At 30.4% G+C, this 20,779-nt stretch overlaps 1 protein-coding gene across 13 annotated transcripts in view; it reads right to left on the bottom strand.

Moving 5' to 3' along the window:
• Window positions 1-20,779, bottom strand: part of LOC116766665 (sorbin and SH3 domain-containing protein 1) — a 93,170-nt gene that overhangs the window by 46,907 nt on the left and 25,484 nt on the right. For 5 of the 13 annotated variants that reach the window (XM_061521458.1, XM_061521459.1, XM_061521460.1 and 2 more), the window contains one exon: window positions 17,178-17,243. In XM_061521458.1, the coding sequence (XP_061377442.1) occupies window positions 17,178-17,243 (66 nt within the window). Of the gene's footprint in view, window positions 1-9,446; window positions 13,278-17,177; window positions 17,244-20,779 lie in introns of those variants that run through there. The other 8 variants (XM_061521451.1, XM_032656688.2, XM_061521453.1 and 5 more) reach the window with 5 other exon arrangements.

The following is a 20,779-nucleotide window of genomic DNA, read 5'->3' as shown; positions in this document are numbered from 1 at the left end:
AGCATTAGTCTAACTCATCCCTTGAAGTGACTCCGCCTGTAACAACCCTTATGCGAAACACTTGGCAGAAAATTCACATAACTTCATGTTATTTAGAATTTGTATAGAAAAACATGTTTAACGCGTAAATTGTGCCACATTGTTTGTGAATAACGTTTTGATTAGAACCGGTATTACCAACTTAGACGGTAGACTGATGTTAGAACTATGACATAGACAATTGTTTGCAATACACATTTTTCTCTTAGTCTCATCAAATGTCTTACAAACGTTTAGACTAACTTTCTAATACGTGTGCCATATTAGTGTAACTTAAAATATATATTACTTTAATAATAGCATTTTATTTCCCAAGTCGTATCTTAAGACAGATTTTTTTTACGAATTTATATGATAGCTTAAAATTAAAATTGTGTTATATATATACATATGCATATAAATATGACAGACATAATGAGATCAATTTTATTATTTTACACTGTACAATAAATTTCATTGTATTTTAATTAAATTATAAATGAATCTTCACATTTTGGTAAATTTCAGCGAACATTGAAGTGACGTGACTTTAATTTATGGATAAATTTTTCCACGACAAATAATTCCAGTGTACATTAAGAAGCAGTACAAATAAGTTGCGCTGCGATTTTATATTCGAATTCAAGATGACATTTGTTTTATAAAAATATAATTCGTGACATACGAAAAATTTCACATTCAAAATAACCTACTAAACTACCCTACTAACATTATTTAGGCGAAAGTTTATTTGCGTGTGTGTTAGTTACAATAATAACTTAAAAACAATTAAACCGATTTAACCAAACTCTAATATGTAGGTGACTGTTGTCTGAAGTAACCGAGGAAATGCTTTTCCGTCTAAGAATCCTTAGCGATGAAATACGATTGGTTGTTTATTATCATCTAATATAATTTTAATATCATTACATAAGTAATGATATTAAAAAAAAAAAAATGAGTGAATTCCAAGTTTGCCAAAATAGCACTGAAAAGGGTTGAAGTGATTCTTAACCTAATTATTAGCGTCTTTATGCGGGCTCACAAAAATGTACGAAACAGTATTTGTTAAAACAAAATTATCTACTCAGAAATGGATTTGTGATTCTAAGTTTAGCCAGATATACAATAAGTAAAAACAAGAAAAACGGAGCAATCGCAGCAGACAGACGTAATACGATTTATTTTTATTAAACCTTTATAAAACTGATAATCCATAATAAACTGACAATTTAATTTATATTTTAGTCTGCCGATTTAAAAATAAACATGCTAAAGGAAAAGATATAAAAAAAAAACATCGATAATAGATAAAAACATCGACCTTCGACATACGATAATAATGTCGCGTCACTATTTAAAAAAAAAAAACTCTAGTTTAATCCACTTACATCGCGAAATGGGGGTTGTCCTGTAATCCGATCACTTGTACACACACATCACTTAACCAAACATAGCTGTAGAACGCATTACCTATTAAATGTATGAAAATTCGCGGAAAATTAAGGTTCAAGCCAACGTGCGTCCTGTGCGACGGCTGGCCAGCGACTGATGTGTCGCCCATTGATAACGCATGACGCGATATGGAAAAAGGGAAAACAATGGAAATATCATGGTGAGATACGATCTGTGTGTATCACGAAGCTGAACTCCGTCCGTTTTAATAGTTGACGTTCGATTCTAATTTCATTTTAATGCAATTTGCTTATCAGCGGCACGTCATCAACTGAGATTTCATTGAATCGAATTTAATGTTATCACGGCATCTTTTTTTTATATAAGAATTTCAACAAAATCTTCAAAACATATATGTATTTCTATGTATAGAAACAAAATGAAACGTGGGTGAATGAGTGTGCTACATATTCCTATTTTCATTGAAAATGTTACGTGCTGCCCTTAAATTTGCAGATCGTCGTTGAGACAGGAAGGGCCAAAAATAAACTGGTACAAAATACCTCGAAATAAACTTTTATCCGTCCTCCCTAGTTTCCAGACAGCGTGGACATATAAATCGCGCGAAACACCTCATTTGAACGAACTGTATACCTTTTGTGTAGTAATTTATATCATTTTTCTACTTTTTCATTCAAAACTATCATGTCAAGAATAATTCGTAATTTTCACATCTAGTAAAACAATTGCGAGCTAAATGAGTCAGTTACACATATGCGGATTAAAATTATTGTAGAGCTGATTTTTAACTCGGATTATTTATTTCAAGCGAGCCGTTACCGCTGCTTCGTCCGTGTAAAAATTAACGTTTTTATACAAATGATATTCACTTAAATTTTTTCGTCTTTTCGTCAGCTAATTTTATATAAAAAACATACTTCAATATATAGTAAAGGCGGTAGAGTTTTTCGTTATGTATTTTTACGGTTATATATTAATAACAACATTATCTATAAATGTTACATTACAGACCACGTATGTAGGACACAATGTATTTCAGTTAACACATGATCAGATACAATTAATATAAAGTTTCGTCGGCGTCAAACGACCTTTGACATCAATTCGCACTCTATCCCTGCTCTATTACTTCATAATATTGTCTCATAACAGCTATAACGAAAATCAATGAAAATCTGAGCTAGTAGACCTTAAAATACGTGATAAATATAAACGTGAACATGTATATGTATGTGTGTTTTAGTCTCCATTTATATAAAAACTACTGAAAAGGTAGTTCTTTTAGTAAACTTAATGTTAGAAACTTTATAACAATGAATTATACAAGCAGAACTTGATAGCACCTTGTATGCGGAGCCATCAGCCAGGGATGGTTATTATTGTGAAGATTGGACGATGAGATCTAAGACTTGCGCGAGTCATTCAAATAAAACTAACACATTTACGGATTTACTACGCTAATTTTTATTATTTTAAACTACATAATACCGAAGTTTCGGTTACTTTTCAGCGACCGTAACCGTAAGTAACCGAAACGTCGGGATTATGTAGTTTAATATAACAAAATTAGCGTAGTAAATCCGTAAAGGTATGAGAAGATTGGATGAGATAGTATAAGATTTTTATTGTGTGTAGTATTAATTTAATAGTTAACTGAAGTTCAGCGAGCGACCTCTAACTGTTTGAATAATGTTATACATAATATTATTATACGGGTTAATCATATTATTTTCATTGAAAAATAATTCCATAAGATTTTCATTATTAGTAATATTTCTTATCACCTATAAATGCTTACGTATTTATTTAATGACGTACATGGAAGCATTTTCTTAATTTTGCGTATAGAAAATTCGATATAGCCTGTCGATTAAAACTCTCTCTACAAATATGTGTGGAACTGTAATGATTTGGTTATTTGCAATGCTCTCACGATTTAACTCTAGAAATAAGATAATTTTTTGAGCCATAGAACGACGCTGGAATACATATATTTTTTATTTAAAAAATGTCGTTTTATTAAAAGCCTAATAATAAAAAATAAATATTTAGATAATTACAAACGGTCAGCTTTAATTTTTCCAAAATTTTTAAAACTTACATGAAGTTAATACTAAAAATATAAACAACAAGCTATTGTGACATTTAACGTGATAATGAAATAATAATTTTCAATTAATTTAATTTCCATACAAACAGGAATCTCCGCCTGATATTTTTAAGATTAAAAATACATGTCGTAAATCAACACAACGAAGAGAGGATATTAATGCACGTAATTTGAAAATTTGTATGAAAACTGTCCTTGCGTTCTTTATTAATTCAATTTTCTAATTAATATCAGCCCCTGAGATCTCTGAATCCTCGTTTCAGTACTGACATGACTTATCACGACGCCTCGTGTCACTTTTCACCGAACAATTTTGATTTATTAAATGCTCTAACAACGATAATAAACAGTCGCTCATTATTTCTTATTTAACTGAGTTTTAATGAGAACTTTTCTGTTTTTATTTGATTTTGTTTATGTTGTATCAAAAACTTTTCGATTTTCAATTAATTTGACTTTTTCTTTAAGACAATTTAGAAACTAATTGAAACATTTGTATTGTCTTTCAGTTACAACATTTAAGAAGGTATTTTTTGTGTTTAAAGTTCGAGAGATTTAAAACGATGAGTCTATACATTTTACATACCGAACGTTACTTTTCAATTATAAATTATCACATATTAAGGTATTATTGAATGAGAAACGGGAAATGCTTCGTATGTAGTGATAGTGAAAGTTATGGTAAGCTTACTGGAGCCACTCACTATTTCAGTAACTATATACATATATAACAAAACAAGTTCTATCAATAAAAGAATCTAAGCTTATCTCTATATTACGTGACGTCCGAATTTCATTGACGTATACTTAGAATTTAGCGTGTTGAGTACAAAAATATTACGATTGAATAAATGTTACAAAATAAATAAAACTAATATTTTTTCGGATCACACTACGTGATCACGGTAGCTGTAAAGAAACCGAAACGTCGGTAGTATGTAGTTTTTTTAAATAATAAAATACGCGTAGTATAATCCGAAAAAAAATAATATTAGTTTTATTTAAATGAATACTCGCGAAAGTCTTAGAAAAAATATATGTTGTGAATAGTTTAAAATCTTTTTAAAAAAATATATGTTTAATTTGAATACGTCGAGATTTATTTTTATGAAGTTCGTTATTTTAATAAGTTAATTAAAAAATATATATTATACAATATATATATGTATATTATAAAAGTATTACAGTTAATAATTATCACAAATATATTTTTATCTTTAATTTATCACTTACGTACCCATAGTTTTGATCCCAAATGAAATATAGAAATACAATTCTCGAAAAAATGTATTGTGAAAAAATAAGATATTTTTTTTTATTTTTCAATCTCTTCAATATAACATCTGATCCTTTCACACGAAAACGTATTTGGAAATATACTCAATGTAAAAAAATAACAGATCTCTAGTTCTATTAAAAAAACAAAAACGAAGCAAAGATTATATTAATAATAGAAACAAAACAAAAGTAACTATTTTAGACGTTTGTAATAATATATTTAAATAAATTGATATGTTTTCGAATAACCGTATATAATAGCAACCGGAACAATAAAACAAAGTAAGTATAGACGTGATATAATATTATTGGCAAGTTCACCTTCTGAAACTAAATTTATCTGTGGTTAGTCAACGGATATTGTGTAACAAGGGACCGGACTAATCGCTGGCATTGAAATCGTTAGGAAGATCCAACCATCTAGCGGCAGTTATTGGAATTAATTTAAATGTTACCTTGTTACAAAACTAGATGGCGCTATTCCCAAAATTTGTTTCTCCAAATCATCATAATATTACATATATATATGTATATAACATTACATAATATTTACATCATTTAATATAAGTTACTTGTTTTAGATAGCATGAAATATATAGAGAGGCTAAAAGTTCCATGCTTACTATAAAGCATTGGGTTTTAAATTATAACATAGTAACATATTTTATACACTTGAACAATAACATTATAAAAAAAAATGTGTAGGTAATCGTTCTAAGTGAACTGTGAAATAAAATAACAACTTCAAACAACGTATTGGGGTCAAGATATAAATTATCATAAAATCTATTTCATCAATCAAAAACTTAAAGATATACAAAATAACTACAAGGTTCAATGACCTTTTGATACCCACATTATTAAACATGTAAAGTTAAGCCGTTGTATTGATTCATGTATTTACAATAAAAATGGGACACCGTTATAGAATTACTTAGCATTTGAAGTATTCGCACTTATAGTAACAGAGTACACCATTAAAAATAAGCGGAGCACTGCGGACAGCGCTATTAAAAATAATTGTTGAGGTAAAAACCATTTGTAGCGTGGACAGAGTTTGCCAGGTTCAAAAAAATATACAGATACAAACTATGGCTATGAGGTACGAATGTTATTATTTATAGATGATAAAACGTTATATATGACACCTTAAAATATACATAAGAGATGTATATAGTATATAGCTCTATGGAAGTACTACATGGTTCCTTATAAGTTAAGACAATTGGTTCAATCAAGCTATATGTAGGTATTCATTCACATTCCCATCTCATATACCTATTAATTGTTATCAACTTTATGGTAATGCATTAAACGTTTATTGATGTTCGAGCTACACTATACGTTTCTTATTTAATTTTCTAACAATATTAATGTGTTTATATGTTTGATAAGTATCTTTTATAAGTTTTTAATTATAACACTTTCATATAAGCATTACAATCACACAACACGGCCGCGACCCCTACCGTGACGTCACTTCCGATGCTCAAATCGCTTCCGGGCCTGCGGGCTTTGACATTCACTCTTTTGTTACGGATCCCGATATGTCAAATTATCCATTGAATCCATTGCTTCATACAGAACGTAAAAACTATGTATTATATACAAATATAAGATAGCTCCTCTGTGTTATGTTATGATTCATACGCTATGCTCTGGAAGTATCGCAAATGTCATGTCATGTAACGTTAAAGTATCTTTAAGCTTCCTTAAAAGCTGTTATTATTTCCAGAACTGTGTCAACATTTTCCAGATACAGTTATAACTTATATATGTATATCAAAGATACTGTAGCGACGTTAGAATTGATTCGATTGTGAAAAATCATGTTACGAAAGTTGTAGTCTCACGTCAGCTAACAATAATCACTGTCTTGCTAACAATCCACGTAAACAACTAATTATAGAAAATCTTATCGGCTCTTAGTTAAATAAATTGCATTTTTGTTAGTCTGATATATTTTAAATTAATGTTTAACGAGCCTATAGTCTGTCTAGGCTGGACTATCAAAAATATAATGTACTTAGTTTAATAAAATATTTCTTATTAAATTATACGTTTATTCAATGAATTTACTGGTTTTTATGGCATTGTAAGGTTTCCGAGCGAACTCTACCTATACCTGATCAAAAAGTGTACATAACAGCATTATATGTTAAACAGAACAACGTTACAATAACCTCTAACTACCCGGCAGTTCCTTTGATGAGTCCATTAAGTTAACTCACTAACATAATGTGTATGTACCTATAAGAAAAAAATATACTGAAAGTAAAATTCACTTAATATTAGTGTATTCATTGCATTCTTATCGAATCGTTCTATTTTTATGCTAATAACAATAAATAAATTACAGTAACTAAAGTCTCTCTAAAAAAAGATCAGGTCGAAAGATTCCAAAAATAATATAAGGAATGCATTAAGAGTTTATCTGTAGGGAAACGTTTTATAGGCCAAATGTTATAGTTGCATACTATTTAATATTATTCAACTTAAGACGTGTTTCACTTAACATTCTCGTTCAGCTGTAGTATATACTATATAGTTATTTCAATTTTCACGAGACATTATATTTCCTATAGAATTAAGCGCGCGAATGTAACACATACGACGTGCCAAGCGAACGGCTATTTATAAAGTGGGCGTTAAAGAAAGATGCATTCACTAATACATAGAACTGCAGTAAAATAAAAATGGACATATTAAATGAAATTAATTATGAATAATATTCTTGAGGTGTATAAATTTTTATTTTTATATGTACATAAATGTTACATATTAAATTGGGACTGGTATAAAAAATGCGAGTGATTTATGTTACGTATTATTTTTTTAAAGTTTTAATAAACTGTTTGGTCGTATCCATGATCTACGATTTGATATAAAAGCGCTGGACTAAATTCTTTTTTCAATATAATCTTCCATCCCATGAATGTATTAATAAAATATTCAATGTATTCCATAAAGCTGATATGGCAGCCATGTTAATTGGAATTCCAACATTCCCTGCATAATTGACTGCAGTACGAAATCTACGATCGCATGTTGTACTAAGCTTATTAAAATTTAATAATGAGATACAGCTGCCGAAATCTACTGTCATATAAGAACAAACCTTACATACACAGTTAAGATAAATAGAATGAAGATAAACTTATTTACTAGTATTTGCTATTATTTGATATGTGAGCCTATAATCATATTTTATAACGAACGCTATTCTAAATTACATTACGTTTAAGATATGTTCTTATTGTTAAATCATTTTGAACCAACTATTTTCCGATTCATATGCTGTTTTTTTTTTTTTTGTATAAAATATTATAAAGTTATCATAATTTTTAACAAATCATGTATCTGATACAAACGTATAGTATTAAATTTCAAGATAACGCATTTCTGTTGCCGCCTTTTTGTTACGTTTGAATTATTTTTGCATTACACGATGCTCGCGTCACGGATCGTGTATAAACAAGAGACGTCTACAACCAAATTACAAATAGAAATTTTCCATACAATTATATTTTTGTAACAATGTAATTATAATAAATATTAAACATATGTGTACATGCAATGAATTATTCTTTATAATAAGAAAAATGTAAGCCTATTTGACCTAAATAGTTTTAAATAAAAACACCCGAACAAACTTTAACCGTATACGTAAGTAAAAAATAAACAAAATAACTCGCTAATGTTATTTTGCGATCAAAGCTGCATGAGGGTGTGCGGAACGAATCACAGGAATAAGTTCAGGTCGTGAGTCACCAAAGGCCATTTAGTACAGATTTAGACGGACCGAATAATTTCACGGACGTCGCATTCATAAATTGATTTCAGCTACGAAATACAGTAAAGTTTAAGGCTGATAATTAATAATAAGAAAAATTTCCTAACAAAACACCTATAGCTATTTGCAGCATGCATATCACTAGTCAGAAAGATTCTATTCAAGGACGTTTACTTCAATGTCAAGTGTCCGGAGATAAATCTAACGATACATAAGATATATAGTATGTTTACATCAACATCCTCGTTCTGATAATCTAGTTATCACGTGACCCAGCGCTAACAGCTGTCTATCATCGAGACTGTAATTGTAAACTAATACGTACATAGCACATATATATTTGTATGGAATTGTGTAAACAAATGTCTTACAATTCACTAACGAACTTCCATTAACTTCAATGTCCTTAAGAGATGTAATGTTTTAGTTTTTTATTGTATTTTTAAAATAATAATGACTAATGTGGTTGTCATAGAAATTTAATGAGTATAGTTATATAGGGTTCTTAGTTTTATAATACAAGCTACGTTCTTATCTAACCTTCACTAGACATGTCAACTCACCGTAAACTTCATTCCAAATGTATGTTGATTGTAAACATATGAACACTTATCCTTTTAAAATAATTAGTAACTATAATTTACACAACACTCATGCATACAATAATAATTTATAAATAATAGACAATAAAGTTAGTTTTTTTATTGAATTAGTGTCACTTGTTTCTTAGAAGTCTCAATAAGATCTTTCCAACTGTTAATACTAAAATAACCACTGCACACAACACAACAACATGCGCAGGCGCAGGCGCTCGCTCAGAATCCGACTCACCGGTGCTACCTGTATTTTCGTCCTTATCCTTATCTCTCACTGTAAACCTAACAAATTCTTGCATATGACTAGGCAATTTTCGCACATCTTTTTCTTGACCGTCTTCAATCACTCGTATTTTATGTTCTATCACTTTGGGCTCTTTATACACGTCTCTAGGTTCTCTTTCGTCCTCAGTTTCTGGATCTCTTATACCTAATTTATTCCACCTTTCCTTTGCCTTCGATATAAATTCCTGTTCTATACGATTATTCACTTTGGAATCCAAATAATTTAATGATGGCATGCTTTTTGATATCAAATTGCTGCTAGAGGGTGTCTGTGATACTTTTATAACTCTGTGATGTTTTCTCTGTTCTCTTTCAGCCATTTGATTAATATATTCGGTATACATTTTTTCTCTTAATAATTCTTCTTCGCTACTACTGAAGAATGAATGTAACTTTCTGTTTTCAACATTTTTAGAATTGGGGTGACTGGAGATTCTTTCTTTTTTAAAAGATTTTTCAGTCTCAAAAAGTCCACTGTAATTATTATCTTTTTCAGAAATCATTGGCGCTCTAGGACCCCGTCTCTGTGAAGACTTTAGTTGCTCCTGTTCAAGCCGTTTTATTTCTGCGTCAACTTCTTTTTCTTTTTGACGTATGTATTCCATTTGTTGATCACATAAATCTTTGGGTAACGAAGGTCGTCGTGGATACACAATGTTTGAATTTTTATTTCGTAAGTTTGTACATTGCCTATGCATATTCTGTATCGAAGAAATATCATTCTCTATTTCTTCATTTAAATTCCCAGTAGAGTAATGAAATACTTTTTTGTCACTACGCATGGACCTGAATGAACTATCACTTAGAAATTCAGAATCACTTTCATATGTGTATATTTTTCTTGGTTTTGGTGGCGGAATAGGTTTAAAATTTATTGGAGGAATGGAAGACATATACTTTTGATTGTTTATGGTTTCTTTGAAATTGTTTGATGCATCTAGTTCTTGCAACATTCGTACAGAGAAAGAATCGGTACGAGGCGATGACGGTTTTGGGTTTTGAAAGTAAGTATCATCAATTAAGGTGGGTAAACTTAATTTTTTCGGAGAGGATGTATTACGAAGTAACGCTAGTAATCTACTTCCAGTTTCCGACTTCATCGGTACCACACAAGGATCACTTTCCCTTTTTCTATCAATTCGTGATCTTTCAGTTTGTTCAAATTTTGGTTTAGAAGGAGCAATTATGTCGTCTCTATTTATAACAGTATTGGTCTTTTCCATTAACATTTTCTGTGAAGGAGATAAACATTCATAAACCTTTTCCGGTAAGGGTGGTATTGAAACGCTTTGTTCTTCTTTAGCCTTTTTTAATGATGACTTTCTAGGTTGTACGGGGGGTGGGGCATGTTTATTTTCTTTATTATGTAATTGCTTTTGTTGAGACAACACATCGTCCTTAATGTGGAACTGACAGTTAATATCTTGAATATTAATATTTTTGTTATTCGTTGACAACTTACTTATATCCTGCAGACGTTTTGACACGTTAGCCAATTCTTCCAAAACTTTTTCACCAAAAGGAAAAGAAGATATCCTTTTTAAACATATATCTCGTAACGTAGATGGCTTTTCAGTTACAAAGTCCGCCTCTATATCTGGTACTAACTTTTGATCTACATGCTGAATAACATCCTTAACATGACTTAATGTTTTCCTTACTATTTTCTCTTCTTTAATCTCTTCCTGTGATTCATTACACAGAAAACTAGAAACATCATTTAAGGATGAACTTGTAGGATTATATTTGGCTGTACATTGTGAGGAATCGAGGCTACTTGAAGAGTCTTGTCTAGTGAACAATTCTTTAGAATCACTCATATTAATATCACTAGCATTTTCTGAGTCGGAAACTTCTTTAATCAAGTTATTTATGGCATCGTTGAGTTCACATTTTAAAACTTTTATTTCAAGATCATATTTATCAATTTCATTTGAGTTTTTCTTGTTGAGTTCTAAAGCATCCGTACTTTTTTCGTTTACATTAATATCTTTAACAAACAGATCTGTTTTTATATCATCTGTACTCAATACTATTATTTCATGAATATCTGTTTTGGATTTCTCGGTATCAATGATCTCTTCTTTATCCATAATTAAATTACTATCTTGATGGACATTTCTTTCTTCAACTTTAGTTTTATTGTTATCGCTGTCAATCACATTCTTATAATTATTTTCAGTGCCTTTTGATAAAAATGTGTTCTTTAGTAGCGATTCTGTATCAGTAACCTCAATTGTTGGAGTTATCATACGAACAGAAACATCAGTTTCATGACCTTTATCCGCATCATCGCTCATCTCGTATATTGAACTTGTACTACTTGATGAGTCTGTTAAGTAAACCAACTCTGCTCCTGTAATTTTTTCAATCGTTTCCATTTTCCAGTCTCCACGAGCTTCACATAGTTCTGGCTCCATGATTTTGGCATCAACTTTTATGCATTGCTGTGGAATGACATGACGTGAAACTAAATTTGACTGGTGTGGGAAATTTGTATCTCTTCTCCTTTTTATTTGTGAATCTTTACTTTCAAAAACTTCGTCCTCCAATTCCTCAGTATCGCTCTTTTTATCACTCAAATATGAATGACGTCTTGATGTTTTAGACGAATCTCCACTCCCTTCCTCATCAATCACAGCTAAAGATCTCGACGGTCCGGAACGCTCAAAAAATGATTCTTCGGCCAATCCTTTTCTCCTCAAGCGATATTTGATTTCACGGTTAATTATATGTTCGATTTCCGATTTAATATCTGCATTATTCACGTTTGGATTTGTTGATAAATTGAGGGTTTGAAGATAATGACGTAAAGATAATTCTTCTTCTGGACTGAGAGATTTAGTTTGTTCACATTGTGCTGTATTGAGACTTATATTATGGCTTTCAGAAAGTATACCTTTTATGATTTCGGTTTGTGGCAAATTTAATAGTTCGGCCTTCTCCCACTCAACTTCAGGGTCTTCAGTAGTAACAATAACGTTATTAGAATCAACTAAAGACAAGCTGATGTCATCTATTTGAGAACTGTCATCTGTGATTTCAATAATTTTAGGAGAATCATCATCGTCACAACTCTTACTTTTCTTTGCATTATTTAATTTAGGTATAGATTTTGAATTTTGATCTGGAGTTTCAACGATGTATTTTTCAGACAAACCTGTTTCTATATCACTACTTTTCAAAGATTCTTCGAAGCCTTCATTTTTAGCCTCATGCCCCGCGTTAGAAATTTCAAGATTATTCAAGGATTTATCTTTTGAATTTGGCTCATCAAAGTCAACGTTAATTTGATTAATATTTTCGGTAGCTTCTTTTAAATTTTCATTCGTACTAGTACTAGATCCGCTGCATTCTGCATTAGATGCAATACTGTTTTTATTCACGTCATTATTATTATTTTTATTATTTTTTCGTTTATTCTTATTATTTCTGCGCCGTTTCGGTCTTTCTGGCATTATAAAAAATAATTTCACTCACTGATATCACTGATATTCTTTAATAATAAACAAACACGTCAACGTAATATACCGTGCACTCACAACGACACCGACACTGAACACGTAGGAGCCGATTCGTTAGTTACATATCAGCACTCGTAGAAATAGGGACTCGACTCGTTTCACCGACCAGTGCTCCGAAGGGCTCGGAACTCGAATATTCAGCTCATGAATTCCGACTATTTTTCTTTTTCCGAACGCTCTCGACCGCGATAGTCGTGCGCTCGCGTCGCGATTTACTAATAATTATAAATGGGTTGAAGTACGCAGGCGCGGGCCGTGGACTTTATTTTTAAGCGGCGACGTACGAACGGTGCGACGAGGGGAGTCCGATAGCGGCAGCCGACTGCTTCGTACTAACACAAAGTTTTATCACCAGACGCGATTTTAAATTGGTTATTGCTAATTAGTATTGTCCACGCAGAACCATACCGTTTTAGGGATGAATAACGGAGGCAGACTCCACCAAACAATACTCTATCAAATATATTTGGAACAAACTGAACGTTTGTAAAATTTTAATTTGTAAATTTACATGATCGCAATTGTATTACGAATATAATGTTGAAGTTATTTCGTTAAAATATATTTTAAATCCACATATAATATTAAATAAATCTAATAATAGTGGGAACGACGAACCATAACATAAATATATATAGAATTAATTATAAATAAATAAGCAATTGCTGTTATATAAGGCACTGTTAGCAAAACAATCGTTTTGAAATAATTACGTAAATGAACGAATATTCCCTATCACTTGATAACCTTGCCTGATAATGTTTATTGATTTTGGCCACTCTATATAACGGAGATAATCAGAATATCATATAATCGTTTTCATTACCCAGTATTCTAATATTTGTACGACGTAACATTGTTTATCAAACATATATATTACTACAACACCGTATTTATCCTCAAAGAGATTTATTATGTTTAGTCATTTATAATAGATAAATAGAATTGTATATATATAGTAACATTCTTAGTATTAGACATAAAACAATAAAATCCGTTCAAGTAATATCGAATAAAATGAATAAAAGTTAAAGAAATTCTTGAATTCAAGCGAGGAATATAAATCTATAACTCACAGATGCATCTTGTTATCTTTTTATGCAACATTTTTAATTCTTATCTAATAATTTAGAGGTTTCCTTTATTTAAAAAGAAAAATCTATTATTTTGAAAGTCGTTATATTGAAGTAGTACAAATATGTGGATAAGAGAAATAACAGTACAGGGGAAGTAAGTTATTGCATATTGTCGGCTCGCGTGGGTTCATATTAGACTAACGACTCTACCTTAGACTTGCAGGTCATTTGAATTGATCACTCGCTTCCACTAGTCTAGGATTATTATGGATACGCAATAGGTAAACATTCTAGAACAGTTCTTTATCGGGATTTCAATTTATTTATACAGAATTTGTATAGGTACAAGAGTCAGTGATATCTCAATGACGTGGGTTTATATATAGGTTAACACTGCTTGAAAATATTCTATATTCTAATATAAGCTTACATTAAGTATCTTCCTGGTAAGTGTATATCAAAACAACTGACAATTTGTTTATGTTGTATGTCCAAGAGAAACATTTTAAACTTTAATATTATTTTTCAAGAAAAGCATAAATTTTCTAAGAAACGAGTGCCAGAAAAACTAGGTTTAACGTCCGTGCATTTCGCTTACTTTATTATCCGAATGGGATATTACGATAAAATTAATTTCAGAGAAACATTTCATGTAGGTCAAGTCGTCTTCCCGGAGCGTATTTAAACCGTGCTGTTCCCGTTCGATACATTCAAAGATTTCATCTAGGTCTGTATAGTCGTGAGCACACGTGAGCGAATTATACATACATTTTTCTCATATAATGATATAAATATTAACACTTAGATCACACAAATTCGTTTTTGTTATGTCATTTTCTACTAATGTTACTGAAATCTTCGGTTATAGCGTGATTTATTAAAAAAAATCACAGTAAGTTTATTCACTTTATAAGGTATCATAATTAAATAAAAATATAAAAATACAGTAGGTTATATTCTGTTCAATGTATATTATTTACGAATATAGTATTTCGTAGCTCTAAATTGGAGTTACATAGACGGATAACTTATTACAAGATTATGTATTCTTGAGCTGGCATTGATGGCAACGATAAATAACGAATAATCTCATTCAGCCAGTATCTGACGCATTTCCATTGATAACAATGAACAATATTTATTATTGGAGGAAAATGTAATGGCTTGGAAACCGTGGCCTTCCAAAAATAACACGATGCACGAACGACTGTGTCGTATGAGAGTGTTGTTTGAGAATAAAAAAAATCAAACCTAATCGGTGTCGGATATGATGAATTCAAAATACTATTTCGGAAATGATCTGTTGATCTGGTTCATGATCGACTTGTATCCGTAATAAATGCATTACGACTCTCTTTAACATGATTTCTCTTTGGACGAATACATAATGTAACAATATAAAGAGTGAACAAACATACGGAATAACGAATGACATAATCTTCGGATCTATCCGCGGGGTTGTGCCAAGCCGATAACTAGAGACAGCTTTTTGGCAATCTTTCAAAGGGTCATAAGGTCAAAGAGCTCAGTAGTTAAATTTGTTGTAAAATTTATTTTTACCTCCGACGTAATCATTCCACTGTAATGAGCCACGTGCATAATTTTATATGTCTGTAAAATGCTAAAATTATGCTATTTTACTTTACAATAATAACCAAGCCGACGTTTTTATTTTTCTTTCACTAAAATATGACGAAATGCAGAGTCCAAAGAATTATTAAAGAAGTTATGTGATTATGATAAAATAAAAAAATATATGTTATTGTTTTAATGCCATACAATTAAAATTTTCAGCAAAGAGGTTTTATGTAATTTCTATTGTATGAGCTGAATCTGCCAAGGATTGATTATCTCATCATACTTTCCAAATACATGTGTGTACGTGGAACAGTACTCGTAATACAAGTTTGAATAGTCTCAGTACATGCGGAGACTTTAAAATTTTCCATTCATTAATCTACAACACTACTATAAGCGAAGATATATGTTTGAAAAACAGAAAACGGTTCGTATACAACCTGTCTATACACACTGGCAAGGATAGATACTGCTGGTAATTACAAAGGGATATCGAGTGATCTATCTGCGTTCTACTGTTCATTGAATGACATTCTACTAACCTTATTATACAATCACAAAACGTTATTCAACATTAAATTATAATTGAATACTAAGTATGACTACAGGTCGGTACTAAACTGACAAAATTAAAACTGACAAGACTACACTGACTTCCCATTCATTTAGCGTTTCAATGCTGACAACATGCATATTCATAAAAAATGCATATCTTTATTTCTATGAAGGATATTTTTAATAGAAATAAATAGATTAACGTACACATGTTACCCAATGAAATCTCTATAATTGCCTGTTAATGACTATTGAAATTAGATAATTCGAATTAAATATACGACCGCATTATTTTATTTCGTTGCCATTAAACCGGATTAAAAGTAATTACAGCTATAAACAACATGTAGTGACACGCCTTAGTTCAAAGGATCCTGTATATAATATTGGATTACAAGGTAATGTAAAACAAAGGGTCTCCTGGTTCCGCGAAGGACGTCATTATTGTTAGAACTCTTTTGACTTGCGTAACTCGTTTAAAAGGTTTAATTTTACCTCTCAATTTTATAAATTTGATGACCATTGAAAGACATGTGATAATGTTAATCCATACGAAAAATGTTAAACATATTATTAAGAAACAGAACTTTGCTTTGCTTTGAAACTTTGACACATCACTTGCACTTTGTTTGTCAGAATATCCCTAAGTCAATTTATTATTACACTCACATATAAATCTCAGTTCTATTTTATTATAGGTTCTTGTAACTTTAACAAGAAATGTAGTCGTAAAAGCGCTTCCACGAGACTTGATATCTCATTTGGTGAAGAAACGAATGCCACAATTCGCAATTCCGTCCCTCTCATGGTATATATAGAATATATTTCATTTTGTATTCAGTTTCATAGAACGAGTTTTAAAAGGAACTTATCTGGAATATAAAGAATAGGAACACTCTTCTGTTCCGCTTCACTTAACATGTAGTAAAACAAATGAAGTGCGCTTACGTTGGTTTTTCTGCGTCGTGATGTGTGACGGAGACTGCGCCGGAACCGGAGTTGATTTTGTATCTCCTGAAACAAAGCCTAATTATATAACATGAAATACTCCGAGTCCATTATAGATCGATCGATCGAAAAAAAAAAACACTTAAAAATATGTATTAATGAATATCCAAAATAATGGATTTTTTATATAAGAATAAATAATTCATTGATTTATTTTTTTTATTTATTTATTTTTAATACTTGTTGATATTTTCCTTATAGAAAATTATGAAACAAGACCCAATCCCGACATTTTTATTAGATATTCATAATGCCTGATTTATATATAATATTTTTTGTATTGGAATTTTAATAGTATTAAATACTCTATACAATAAAAGGTTTTTCTGATAGTAAATTAAATAAATTATATAAATAAATCACGTGTGATATAATATCGTTACTATGAGTGTAATTTGTCAATTATTTTAAATGATATAAAAGGGTTTAAATAAACAAATGTATTTCAAAATACGATAGGAAAATTAAAAATATATATGTTTATCAATTAAGGCAACTGTATCTCATTTATTTAAGAAATTAAAGTTATTTTTTCTAATATGAAAGTAATTCAAGTAATGCTTAACATTAATTTGGGACGTCAACGTATTATCTAATAATTATAAAGAAAGCCTTCGTATTATCAACTTATCAATAAGTTTGTATTCACCAAATAAGTAAAGTTACCAAGATGTATTATTATTTAAAGATTTTTATTAGTATTATGTACTTAAACATCCTGTTCGGTATACTGTTAATGTCAAACCGCACAATAAATGTGATTCACATTAGTAAAATTTGACAAGGCTATGTTACTGAGACTTTAATTCTTATAAAAATCTTGTCTAAATTCTAAAGGACATTTCTTATTGAGAACAAGCTAAATTTATGACATGTTTATAAAAATAATATTATAACATAAATATCACTCAATGCAATGAAATGTCAGCACAAAGAAAACTTCATTATTGATGTAAAAGTAAGTATTGACTTACAAATTGTCATTACACGGGCGCACTTAAGTTGTTTACATTGTCCACTTGAACTGTGACATGGATTTACACGTTATTTTTACATTTACAACGTATTTCTAGTATCATGGGTGTTGTATTGTTTTTGTCGGCGGTTTTAACGTAATTTATTAATGAAGGAGAATTACTGTTTCAAATATCAGTCTGAGTTAGTGTGCTTAAATTATATTCGGGTACACATACACTCGTAGTAATAAGATTTAACTAATAATGTGTTAATAAAATAGTTAAAACAGTCCATCGTTGATTAATATATATTTCGGCGTATTTTTTATTACGATGGTATTAACTTTGGAGTGATATATAAACAGAAATATAATTAACTCACAATTTTATAAGAAATCAAAGTATTATTATTAAAAGTGATCAAAGTATTAGAGAATACTTTAAATACTTTACTTAAAATCGTGCTTATAAAATAACAAAGGCCACAACGAACTCGAAAAACATCCCCTCCTATTAATATGTATAAAGTGAAATAGCGCTCGCGAATCATATTTCCAAAACATTTCCATGTAATGCAGAACATTTAGCTCGGAAACGAAATACAATTACTAAATATGAACCGCGTACAATCAGGATTCTAGTTTTGCCGACGCAGCTGAGTTCAACACAGCTGCCGGTTTATTTGTCACATCATTGAACACCGATTACGGTAAATAATATTTACGATTTAACGAGCATCGAATAAAAATCATATATTGATGTTTTAATATGAGAGTCTGGGATGTCAGATCTCAAACTCGTACCAAACAACAAACGAATTTATAAACGGTTATATTAACATTACTTAGTTCATAGTTCTTTGTTAAAAACAATTATCATTTATGCCTTTCTCATACTTTATATTGATTTAGTTAAAATTATGTACATAATATTGACATTTTAAAGCTATTTTGTCAAATTAAACGATGCTAACGTTTAATGTCTCGATTGCGGCTAATCGGAAGTAAGATCGAAAGGAAAATCCAATTTAAGTCAATAATTTAAACGAAGGCAAGCTCTTGAACAAACGATCCATTCCAAGATTCGATTGACGATTGAGACGGTGAGATTCTGTACCTCATTTAAGATGAAATAAATCCTTCCAAGCATCATTTAAGATATTCGAAATAAGTCGTGATAATATTTTAAATCCAACATCTTTGTTGGGGGATGGGTGCTGGGTGAAGTTTGTTAATTATAACGAAAGGAGGGCTATGATTTGATTGACGCATGATGACTATTTTCGACTCACCTATTTAATGTTGCACAAATAGTATCCCATCACGGGCCACCGTCGATGGCACACTGTAACTCGCGTGTGACAACAATACCCGCTTTGTGTACTGATTGCGACACGCTGGACTAAGTAGCGGTCATATCCTTCTGATATGGTAAAATGTTTACATCACAATGCTTGATACGACTTTTTAGAATAAAACCCATCAAATTCAGCAAATTTTTTCTCATATTATACGAATAAATCTATTAAAAATTAAACGTACATTTAAATATTCAATCAATTCATTGCTAAGTCAAATTTTTTACCAAATAACAGCAGATTCGTATAAATATTAATAACAAGTAATTAATATCATATACAACAAACAAAACAGACGGAAAACAAAACGAGAATAAAACAGAGTTTCCTTTGGGAAATTCTACAAGTTGTGATTTATTTAAAGTATATGATCATTGATTTATAATTAATACAAAACAATAAAAAAAGAGAAGGGAAATCTATCAATGATGAAGTAAATTTACTATTTACGATAATAGAACAGTTATTCGAGACGTATCTAATAAAATTAAAAAAAAAAATACAATCCCATCCTGGAGACGTCACCTAACTCACTTGGAATATAGAACTCTGTTTCGATTTTTAAATATTATTGCTTTTGAATTACGTAAAGCAAAAAAATATTTACTCACAAAATTAACGGCACCCTAAAAATGTTTTATGGACCCATTTATTTAGGAAAGTTACATTTTATCTACTTTTGTTAAAACAGACAACATTATTTTGATAATTTAATGACTATTTATATATTTATATAAGAAAAAAATATTTAGTTTATGCCCGTTACAGACTTTATTTTACAAGTGCATTTATTATTGATTGTTTTGGAAGCACAAAAAAGGATACTTGTAGCATATAATGTAATATTTTTCTAAATGTAAACCAGAACGCATTCGTCGTGTGTTTGGAAGATATCCTTATATGGCATATTACATGTCCGTATGAAAGTAATGGTTGATAGATTATATCAAAATAGCGCCTCATCATAACCCTATCTTATACTAGCTAATGCAGAAGACGTCGTCTACGTCGTTTGATATATTGACAAAGTTTTCGTATTTACAAGGAAATACCTCGCTGAACATTTAGCTCTCAAAAAATAAAAAATATTGCTTAAAACTTTGATAACTTTTAATTAAATTAATAATATATATTTTTTTAATAAGGTCTTAGTATAATAACAAAATTAATTCAATTAATCCAATAGTTTATTCGTCACGAGCGAACAACTCGAGACCTCTATCATTTAT

The sequence above is a fragment of the Danaus plexippus genome, chromosome 10, assembly GCF_018135715.1.
Source record: "Danaus plexippus chromosome 10, MEX_DaPlex, whole genome shotgun sequence".
Lineage (NCBI taxonomy): Eukaryota > Metazoa > Arthropoda > Insecta > Lepidoptera > Nymphalidae > Danaus > Danaus plexippus.
Note: the sequence above shows the minus strand (reverse complement) of the source record. Positions and strands in the feature narration are given on the sequence as shown.